The sequence below is a fragment of the Olea europaea genome, chromosome 9 (genome assembly GCF_002742605.1).
Source record: "Olea europaea var. sylvestris chromosome 9, O_europaea_v1, whole genome shotgun sequence".
In the NCBI taxonomy this organism is placed as follows: Eukaryota; Viridiplantae; Streptophyta; class Magnoliopsida; order Lamiales; family Oleaceae; genus Olea; species Olea europaea.
The window spans coordinates 12,993,715-13,004,573 of record NC_036245.1 but is presented as its reverse complement, the minus strand read 5'-3'; the positions used below and the strand labels follow the sequence as shown (position 1 = coordinate 13,004,573).

At 35.3% G+C, this 10,859-nt stretch overlaps 1 protein-coding gene and 1 long non-coding RNA gene across 5 annotated transcripts; one reads left to right on the top strand and one right to left on the bottom strand.

Moving 5' to 3' along the window:
• Positions 1 to 4,750: 4,750 nt before the first annotated feature.
• Positions 4,751 to 7,634, top strand: LOC111399718 (myb-related protein 2-like). Of its 4 annotated transcripts, XM_023027182.1 has the most exons (7): positions 4,767 to 5,118; positions 5,207 to 5,419; positions 5,502 to 5,578; positions 5,951 to 6,020; positions 6,105 to 6,177; positions 6,266 to 6,335; positions 6,761 to 7,634. In XM_023027182.1, exons 2-7 carry the CDS (start codon positions 5,212 to 5,214, stop codon positions 7,514 to 7,516), a joined length of 1,254 nt encoding a protein of 417 aa, XP_022882950.1. In that variant the 5' UTR covers positions 4,767 to 5,118; positions 5,207 to 5,211; the 3' UTR covers positions 7,517 to 7,634. The 4 variants fall into 4 exon arrangements, with proteins under 4 accessions (XP_022882949.1, XP_022882951.1, XP_022882948.1 ...); XM_023027181.1 differs by having other exon boundaries at positions 4,751 to 5,419; positions 5,505 to 5,578; XM_023027180.1 differs by having other exon boundaries at positions 4,762 to 5,419.
• Positions 5,256 to 10,106, bottom strand: LOC111399719. The gene is made up of 2 exons (XR_002703781.1): positions 8,041 to 10,106; positions 5,256 to 5,613 (listed from the first exon to the last, which is right to left on the bottom strand). It is a non-coding gene; the product is annotated as an uncharacterized LOC111399719 (long non-coding RNA).
• Between the last annotated feature and the right edge of the window lie 753 nt (positions 10,107 to 10,859).

The following is a 10,859-nucleotide window of genomic DNA, read 5'->3' as shown; positions in this document are numbered from 1 at the left end:
AAAAATGTCGTAATTTCTTTTCATTGCTTAAATTTGCCTGTTTTGATAACATTTAAAGCAGAGTTTTTAAGTAATATTGACCTCCAATTGCGGGAATAAAAATATTCTAAAAGGAGATCGTTCCTCTAGTGCATGCTTAGCATAAGCAATTAGACAAAACCTTGACAAGATACATAAACAAGATTTTAATTTCGTTTTTCTTTTTAATAATTTCATTACAATCCATGTAACAAATTACGCCACTAAGGACCCATTTGATATGATTTTTAAAAAGTCAAAAAATGCTTCTGAGACTGAAAAATTACTTATGAACATATTCTGATAATTTTCTAAAGTTCTTTATCTGACTAGAAGAGTTTTTAAAGGAAAATAGATTTAAGATAACTTTCTCAACAAACTCTTCTAAAGAAGTAGAAACCCTATCAAATAGACATTTAAGCCACATAGATTCATACTAGCTTTGGACAAATTTTTAACTTTTTTGGGTTCGTACTATTCGAGTAATTGTACAATATATTAAAATCTAATTAAAATACAATTTCGATAGTTTCCATTATAGGTAGATGCTACCACGACTCCCATAAAATGATGCAACATCACAAATTTTGTCACTTGTGTACATCAAAGTGCATTCGCAAACTATGCCTGGTTTTAATGTGGTAAAATAGGCTAGTTCTAGCTTACAAAAATGTCGAGGAGAACAAAGAAAAACGCAAGGAATAACAAAAATTTCACAATAATGCAGTGGTTAAGAGGACAAATAAATGATAAACCATGATAAGGGCATCTTAAGCTCTATGTAGCATCAGGATAAAGAATGAAAGGGAAAGTGGGAACCCATTTTTCGTGGCCTTTGAGTAGGAAGAATATCAAAATTCTTGACTTGAGAATACGCCAACAACAGCTTTACTTTGAGTTAAGATTCTCAAATTCCATGTTCCTCAGAATATCACTTTTCTCCCCCACCCCCACCCCCACCCCAACCGCCAAAGAAAGAAAAGAAAAGAAAAGTGAGAAAGCTATAATCTATTAGGAATAGCATTCCTTGGTAACTTTTCTTTCTATAATTCAGCCAATACAATCTGATGTAGACAAGAAACCACAGCCAATTAGTGTTATGCATGAGTACTAGCTAATGATTGAATTGCTCACAAATTGATTCTCAAATGCTACTCTATTAAGATTCTTTTATATGAAATTATCTAATCAAACACAAGAGCATACATAAAAAAAGAGTAAGGCTTAAGTACAAACAGAGTAACAGCCCATGTTCTCTCTCTTCTTACACTACACATATACAAGGAAAAAGATTGGGTGCATGTTTTATTGAGGTCAAACTTCAATTTTTAACTAGCTATTTAATGAGATCAACAACTTTTACCAACTTTTCAACCACACGTCATCAACTTTTATCAAAATCTGCTAAAAATTTTATTAAAATATTTGTCAAACAACCCCTAGAAATGAAGAGGTATAGCCAAGTGATGCACGTACCGTACACTTAAACAGAGGAACAGTTATGGGAACATCAAGGAAAGACAACTAAATCTGCCATTTCTGAAGATCATTGGATCCTACAAAGACACTTGAAATGGAAGGTTAATGAATAGTTTTCTATATATGGCTGTATAGCCTGTCCAAAGATTGGTGTGTTATAGTGTAAAAGTGAAAATGTCAAAAATGGGCAAGCAATTACAGTTAATCCAATTTCATGGTACAACTCATATGGTCAATCAATATTCCCATCTGGTCTGGAATTGTAGTGGTATTAGTTAAGGTGACATATATAGGCACTTAAACAAACTGCGTGCAAAAATAAGCAGAACAAACTGCGTGCAAGGAGGAATGATTTGTTCCTGGATTGGGAAATAGTTTCATCATTTCAACCTGACTTGAATGGGGGAAGAGAAGAAAACAAGAAAGAAACATAAACAACAAAAGAGAAAAAATCCTTTGATACACCCTCGCCCTCACCAAAGAAAAAACAACCACACAGACAGAGAGAAAAAGATATGAAGAATATGAAAAATTAGTTATTTCTTTTGCCTTTTCGTACAAAAACTTACAAGTAGGTATATATTTATTTACATCCTACAACACAATTATACATGTTTATGCAATTGCAAAGCACTAGGAAATACTTAATAAGTTATATTGGACCCTTAATACTCCAATTGGCTAGATGATATGACACAAATATTAGTTAATCCCACCAGAAGTCGTTTAGCCCCCGTCTGGTTTAGCTAAAAACCAAATTTTTAGAAATTTTGATAAAAATTGATGAAATATGTAATTCGAAAGTTGAAAAAAATCGTAAGTTTCGTGAAATGTGTAGTTGAAGATGAGGTTGAGAAATAATGTGTTTTAGAAAACTTTGGGGGGGGGGGGGGGGGGGGGGGGGGGAGGAGGGGGGGTCGGGTTGGTTCAGAAGTTACATTCAACAATGCTAGTTAATGATGTAGCTTGAGAAGCACCACATCATTCCCCATATGCAGTGCAGTCCTATCCACAAGCCAGCAAAACTATTTAGGAATTTAACTTTAACCCGTTTACATAAAGGGTTCAATAGATTCCTCCAAACTGCATAAAATAACCTATCAGAATCAAATGATCTTTCCTGAAAAGTCCAACTGGAACTAATGCACAGGGACAGCACTTCATATATGCCATATTTACAAGTCATTAATTGTTATTTACCATATTAATTCTCCGTTTTAGTGGATTATCAATGGGTTGGCAAACGTAGTCAATATTGTTTAACCAAACTTCTTCTATATCAGCGATTAATCATGTCGTCATAGTTCACTATATCTTTTATGTGCATTCAAGCATAATTTTTGCTTTTTATCTTGAAACAAGATCTATAATTGTAGCATAGGTATGAAATAAGACTCACCCCTAATGATGATAAGGTAAAGATGTAAAGTTAAATCCAAGATGAGTGTGCCATGTACATGAGATAGACTTATGTTCTAGCCATTCACCACGAGCATGCAAAAACACACATTAATTGAGGTTTGCAAATAGAGAATACACGTTTAGGAACAGATTTAAAAACTGAAGTCCAATATAATAAACTTAAATGCTAGACCCCGCAAATTTACAGAGAACAATAGAGGAATCTATTTATATTTATATCATAAGGTGACAATTGACGCATCTCTTGAACACCTCATCTAAAAGTTGAAGCTATTAGAGAGAAAAAAAAAATTTATTTAAGTTATGCCTTCAACATGCCCATCAAGTGGAGATCAGATCCAAGTTTTCATCAAAGGTCTGATAAGCACACAATATTCATAAATAGGTGGTAAGGAAATTTAACCTGAGGACCTTCGCATTCACCAATATCAATTTGAACCTATGCGCGTAAAAAGCTTGAGATGTTAGAGAGATAATTTGTTATATCTACAAAAGTATCCTGAATTACACCTATGTCCCTGAAATCCACAAACAATAGAGATTAGAAAAGGCAATAATTAACAGCAAAATAAAAAATCTAGATTCATTTCCAAGTATCTACAAAGCTAATTGCAGTCTCAAGTCAAGGGGAAAGCAAGTGGTCCTCTTCTGGCTATGAATTGTTAGCTTTGTATTAGATGCAAGTATAGAAGTAAGTACAATACTTTATTTTCCTTTTGAAGGGTCCCAATTCTTTATACCGTTAGAAGAATTTTAAAGATCTCACTGGGACCTCTCTTCTCCCTTTATTAATTCCTTCTAGGCTGAATAAGTACCAAACTTACTGAAGGAGACAAAAAGGAATGTATTCATTATGCCATTCCTGGCCTTCAAACAAAGCCATGAAGAAGCATTTATTCCCCCCTTTTAAAAAGAATCACTCAAAATGTTTTCAGAAGACTTAAAAAGATAAATACTAAGACAACAAGAAGAATGTGCATGATGAATCCAGTGACTGTACATCAATAGTGAAATAGGTGCAGCCATGTACTATGTGTTACAGTGAGATGCTTAAGAAAGAAAGCAAGTGTCCATGAAAAAAATTCATCACTAACATAAAGAATCTCTAGCCTGTATGAAAAAGGTAAAATCTCACACGCAGGTACAAGCGTGTGTTTGTGTCTAGGAGAGACACAGGAAAAATAAACAATCCAATCACCACATTTCTCTAAGGCTGCCATTAAATACAGGGTCCAGAAAAGAAAACAATGAATACGCCAAGACTGTTTGAGGTAATATTATAGTATTATACAAAGAAATTAGCACCAAATTTGAATCAAGTCTGCAATCCAAATAGCTAAGATCTTTTTGTATATCAGACTAGAGATCAAAATGAAAGGACATCCATATCTAAGGAATTGCCCCGTCGCCTAACTATTAGTACATGGCTTGGCTGTGACCAAATTAAACAAAAATAGGGGAATCTAAAAGGGAAGAATATTTGTCAAATGTTACCCAAACTTGGCCTTCCAAAAATCCAAAGATGAAGCACCTATTCACCATCTCACTACCTTCTTTTCTGTGTACGTACCTAATGCTAAGTTACATTCCAGTCAACAGAATCTTCCTTGGTAAGAAAAAGGATTTGAAGGTTTCAAAACATAGTCTATAGTGGGTTCCTCCAATAAACATGAGAAAAAAAATCCACCATTCATTCTGGGAATAAGGTTCCTAAACTTTGCCAAATAACAAATATAAATTCACAGGAAAAGGTAGACTGAGGTGGATCTATTCTTGTACCTATTGTAAGGTGTCAAGTTTGTCAAGATTCATAGTGCATAAGAATTTTAAGTGGGTAGTGCAGCTGTCGGAGCATGGAAAGGGAAGTTGCATGAGAGGGGACCCACAGATGTGTGAGATTGGAAGAGCAAGATCTCTTTTCGAGTCGCTGTGAAGATTGGATTGGATCAAATGTTTTGTTGGCCCTGTCCGATATTCTTTGCCTCACTTGTAACCCCACCTCTTATTTACTTATAAGACATCCCTGAGCACAACTTTAGAACGTGGGAGTTGATCAAAGAAAACAAGAAATAGATAAGGGCTGTAGTAGACAACTTCTATTTACCGAAGTATCAGGAATGCAGAATTACAATGTGCAGAATCATAATTCTCATACAAGAGTGATAGCAGATTGAAAACAGGAGCCTTTTATCATTTCAGGTACAAATATTATTTGTTCACAATCACATAGATATTATATTTTTGGCTCTTAATATGAAGCTAATTTATTGCGAATCACATGATGAAGACAAAATGTATCACCACCACCACCAAGGAAAAAACCTTCATCCTTCTTCAAGAATGTTCACTCCACCTGAAAGGCAATTGTTCCACCAAGGTGCAAATGGCACCGGAGATTCAGGACTTGTACTTTCCACTGATGCCAAGCCAAGACTGAAATGGACTCTGGACCTTCATGAGCAGTTCATAGAGGCAGTTAATCAACTTGGTGGAGCAGACAGTAAGTGAATACATGTCTAGCAAATGATGCCCCAATAAAGTGCTACTGTATTCAGTTATCAATATGATTTCTTCTGTTGCAGAAGCTACTCCAAAATCAGTCTTGAAACTCATGGGAATTCAAGGACTAACCTTGTACCACTTGAAGAGTCACCTTCAGGTAAATTCTTCATTGCCAGATATTAAATTAGACTTCTGCACAAGAAAAAATAGACTTTCCAGTTTGATCACCTTCAATATTAACTAATTCTATGAGCAACTTAAAGTTCCAATTAAACCATTTCAAAGAAGCAGACAGATATAAACAGTCTTACATCACACAATCCCTACTTTGAATCCCACAAAACTCTCAAGAAAGTTACTAAAATGAAGCAATAGTTAACTATGAAACCTTCTGTCTTAATGACAGGAAAAGAAGTACTTTGAGCATATGTAGATATGCATGTATTCTTTCACTCAGCATGATTGTGTGTCTCATTTATAAACATATAGATAAAACCAGTTCTCAACCTTCTATATTCTCTGTTGTCAGAAATACAGACTCAGTAAAAACCTCCAAGGACAAGCTAATACTGGGATTGACAAAGCTGGTAACAAATCCGGTAACTACAAAAAAAACTGTTAAAAGATTATAGCTATTAATAAGAAAAGTGTATATAAAATCAATGAGTTAATTATGGTTGCAGCAACAGGAGAAAGGATGCCTGAAGCAAATGGAACTCAAACGAGTCATCTAAGCATGGCCAACCAAACAAATAAGTACGAAAAGCCTTGTTTTTTCTTTGGTAACTCATATATTTAAAGGTGATTCAACTGACAATGTTGTAACTGTGCTGCCTTATTTCAGAAATTTACCTTTAAGTGAAGCAATACAAATGCAAATTGAAACACAAAGAAGGCTACATGAGCAGCTTGAGGTAAAAAATGAAAGAACTAACTTTTTCCATGCATGAAGCAATAGCAAGTGCCTTTAACATAATGGATATAAAAAATTGCGCATGCAACAAAAATCAAGTGCTAATCCTTTGTGATACACTTTGAATTCTGAAATAAATTGTTGCTTCTGGAAGTATTATTGGAGCTTGGAGTATTGTAATGGTTAAAGGATCAAAGTTTGCTGAAAAGATGCACAAAACCAAATTATTCCTCGAGGCAAATTTTTGACTCATTTTGGATTATGATTACAAGTTTGACCTCTTCCGGAAATGAAACTTTTTACAATTGTTGAAATTTCATCACATTTCCAACAATTAAAGTTTGAACAAGCAAAATGTTACTAGGTGATGAAATCATTCTGAGTTTTTCAGCTGCCATTATAACAAGGTATACTTTCCATGCATAGGTACAACGCCATTTACAGCTCCGGATTGAGGCTCAAGGTAAATATTTACAGTCCGTACTAGAGAAAGCACAGGAAACTCTTGGAAGACAGAACTTGGGAACTATTGCTCTAGAGGCTGCCAAGGTTGAGTTATCTGATTTGGTGTCCAAAGTATCCACACAATGCCTGAATTCTGCATTTTCTGGGACGCAAGAATTGTCGGATTTATGCCTTGAGCAAACACAATTGAAGCCAAATGATGGTCCAATCGATAGATGCTTAACCTACAATGAAGGTTCTATGAGGGACCAAGAACTGTACATTAATCAAATGGGGTTGAAATCTTTGAAATTTAGAGCCCCAACCAAGTCGAGGGAGGATGGCAATGAATCCAAGCATCAGGATACTGAACTCATGTGGTGCGAAGACCTGACAGAGAGCAGAAAGTTTCTTTCCGCTATGGATGACAATATTGGAAAGTCATTTTCTACAGGAAAAAAATCCAGCAATTTATCAATGAGCATTGGACTTCAGGGAGGAAAATGGAACAGCAGCAGCAACTATTCAGAGGAAAGATATAAAGGAACAACTCCGGAGGTTATATTTTTTGACCAGGATACTCATAGAAATGATTCAGTTGAGCTAGAGAAGCAGAAGACATCACCAAAGTTTCAACTGCCTTACTTTTCAACCAAACTGGACCTGAACACAGAGGATGAAAATGATACTTCTTCAAGTTGCAAGCAATTAGATTTAAATGGATTCAGCTGGAGCTAAAAAACTCTGTTTGAGCGACAACTTGTTTTCTGATTTTCATGTTAAAGAAAGTTTGACTTCGTAACAGACACCTGGTGCTCCCATTTTCTTCGTATAATCAAAGACAGTTTTAGAGAAATGATAATGCCATGGAGTAGATTTCTTCATAAAACGCAAGATCTAAAACAAGCATAAACCAATACTTTCCCAGCGCACATGCGTAGACACCAGATGGACATTCCATGTTCTTTAAATCCAAAACATCAATAGGTGCATTAGTTGAATTCTACATTCAAAAGTTTGTTTATAAGAATCCAATCTAGCACTTGAAATAGATCCTAAGGTCAGCTAGATAAAGGTACAAGATACTAATTGATGATACTATGAGAACTATTCCAACTCCATCGACAGCAGCCCTAGACCATTCTAGTGCCTGCTATCTCCCTCACTGCCACTCCAACGCCGAGTCAGAGACATGTAAGAGAAAAATAATATATGAATTAAATGTAAAAAGGCTGAGAATGTAGAGAGTTTAATGTCCATACATGGGGCACCAGAGGCTCCATTATTGGTAACGTGCATCAAGGTTGATTCGTTCGGATAGGTTTCCTTATCCGTTCTTACGAATGCGGAGAGAATATAGGAAGCGGTCTCTTCACACCGTGACCATTATGACACCTGTACGAGTGATTGACTAAGTTCAAGGTGCTAATCAACTCAACTTTGAGTGATATTGCACCTCTCCTTCAGGTCATTGACTGCGACTTCGCTCATGACTTCAACCATTGCTTTTAGAGTGATGGTTGACCAACTCGCCTAGACTATTGTCTGGCATCATGGTGGAGCTCGGTGATGTTCTTTGGTCGACCTGGATCATAGTCAAATAGGATGCATACTCTTCCACAAACCAGACTTGACCTATAAACCTCCTGCACTGACCGTGGGGCCTTTAAGTGCCCTGTAGCTATCACTGTTGAAGAAGAAGTAAAAAACATATACATATTTAAATAGAGAACAAATTCATTAGGCAGTGCAAAATTTTGTGAGATCAGAGAATGGTGCAGAATTAGCAAGCCTAAGCATAAAGTTTCAATTTAAGGTGTAAAGATGTATTCAAAAGAAGAAATCAGAATCACGGTTACCATAAATCAATCAAATATCAGAACGCTAACTTTTTCATATTCATATAACTTATAGTATTCAATAAAAAAATAATGGAAGACGAAATAAAGACTTAGCAGCATTTCTGAAATATGTGATGTTTTCTCTTTCTGCAGTCAATCAAGCTTTAGCAATCCACCAAAGCGCCTTCAAATCAAATGTCTGAAATAAAATCCGTGATCAATCAGAATAAAGCATTAGTCCAGTTGATTCCTCAGCGATTAACCCGAGAAAGTAAAAAATTCATTGCCCAAATGCTTTTGGACAGAAACAATCAAATAACAGCAGAAATTTCTACTGTAAACACAGCTACAATCGCTCGCTGTCACTGTAGTACGCGAAATGCGTGTATAAACAACGTCTGGTTACTATAGCTAGGTTTTGTTCATCAGCGGTAGTAATTCACCATTGTTTGCCTGAGAATTGCTCCGTGAAAAATTTTTAGAGGGAAATGATGGGCCCTACTAATTTGTGATGAATTCATCCCTGGAAACCCAGATAAACTTTTACGTACCAACTCTGGACTGGGTTATGATTGGGCTAATAGCTAACTTCAACTGGGCAGGAACAGGCCCAAGATGTTTCTCATCAGATGACCTGAATAAAGTTAAGAAAAATTATCTGATATCTATGCGCATAAGGTCATCGATCTCTGTGGATTATGATATAAAAATAGGGAAAAAAAATCATAATTGCATATGAAATCTGAAATATTTCAAGTAATACTGCAAAAATCATAAATTACAAAATCTACTACACCCTCCACAAAATATCATCAAAACTACTACAAGGGAAACTTTCCTCGATTAACCCAAAGTAGCTGAAATTCTTGAATGGACTGATATCAAGGAAACTATTTACTCGTTTGCTGCAGTTATGGGAATTCAAAATTCAATTGGTTCTCAACCTTAGATAATTGTGAATAGATGATTACTTATGACTCTTCATCTGCCATTCGTGATATATTGAAGGCGAGAGACTCTAATTTCTTACAATTGAATCTTTTTATTGTGCTAATCTCAGAATACATAAGAATTTTCCACAATCAATCGAGTAAAATTTATTTTGGTTTTGTATTAACTTGTTATCATCTTTGCATATGAGATTACAGATTGTGATTAGATGTTTCAGCATATATTTGTTACTTGAAATTTATATCAAGCTGTGTTCTGGAATTGATTTCACCCCAATTGCTATCTGAATATGAAACTTTCACACATTATAATTGATGTTAGGAAACATATCATTGCAATCAAGACTATTGTTGAAATTTATTGGGTTTTATATTGAGAGAACACAATTCTCGTGGAACAACTTGCATATATTTTTTTTATGAATCCATGTCTAAATATGAATTAGTTGCAACCTATCTTGACTATGGAGAAACAAATTTGTTGCAGTGTCGATAATGTGTTTGTCAAACATTTAGGTAGTTTGAGTAGCTTCTACTCGGATCACTTTATGATATGTGAAGTTTTCGTCACAATTTATTCTGTTGTCTGAGAAAGAGGGTAATGAAACCTTCATATTTTTCGAACAGATGATCATTTTTGAATTACTTATAATGGGAAGCATGCAGTGCAGATACTTTATATTTCCACTTGATTTTCCTAAAGGAGTGTTATTTGGCATCGTACTTGGATGTGTCGTTCCTCTTGGTGATCGTGCACAATGAGAGGTCGACAATTGCCGAGCATGTAATAAAATATTTCCTCCTAAATCCAAGAGGCAACTAGGCTAGCCTAAAAAGACTTGGAGACGGACTAGGATGGAGTGATTAAAAGCAACCATATGTGGAATGTGTGGCAGGAGGGGACAAAACAGGTGAACCTATAAGCAAAAACTCCCACTTTGTCATATAGGCAAGCGTAAATGAGGTTAGGCGGTATGACTTAAATACTAAGATGTGTGACATTGCGCTTCACATCACCTAACGTTATGATGTAGTGAAATTGTTATCTTGCATTTGTAAATATAGTATTCTCACATCATATGTGTTTGGGAATACATTAGGGGGTGTTCTCTTTGTGTTTCAGTTTTGTGTTTTGAGTTTTGAATTCATTTTGAGTTTTGTATTTTGAGTGTTTGTTTTGAAATTGTTGAAAATGCGTTCTTTTTGTTAGTTTCTCAAAACAAAAAAAAAATAATTTTTTTTTTTAAATTTTGAGAATCACCACAACACCACCTCAAAACACAAAAAAAA

Coding starts and splice junctions, on each gene's coding strand:
- LOC111399718 (XM_023027180.1), top strand. CDS start 5,173: ATGAAGCTAATTTATTGCGAATCACATGATGAAGACAAAATGTATCAC. Junction 5,420..5,501: donor TCAACTTGGTGGAGCAGACA/GTAAGTGAATAC, acceptor CTTCTGTTGCAG/AAGCTACTCCAAAATCAGTC. Junction 6,178..6,265: donor ATGGCCAACCAAACAAATAA/GTACGAAAAGCC, acceptor GCCTTATTTCAG/AAATTTACCTTTAAGTGAAG.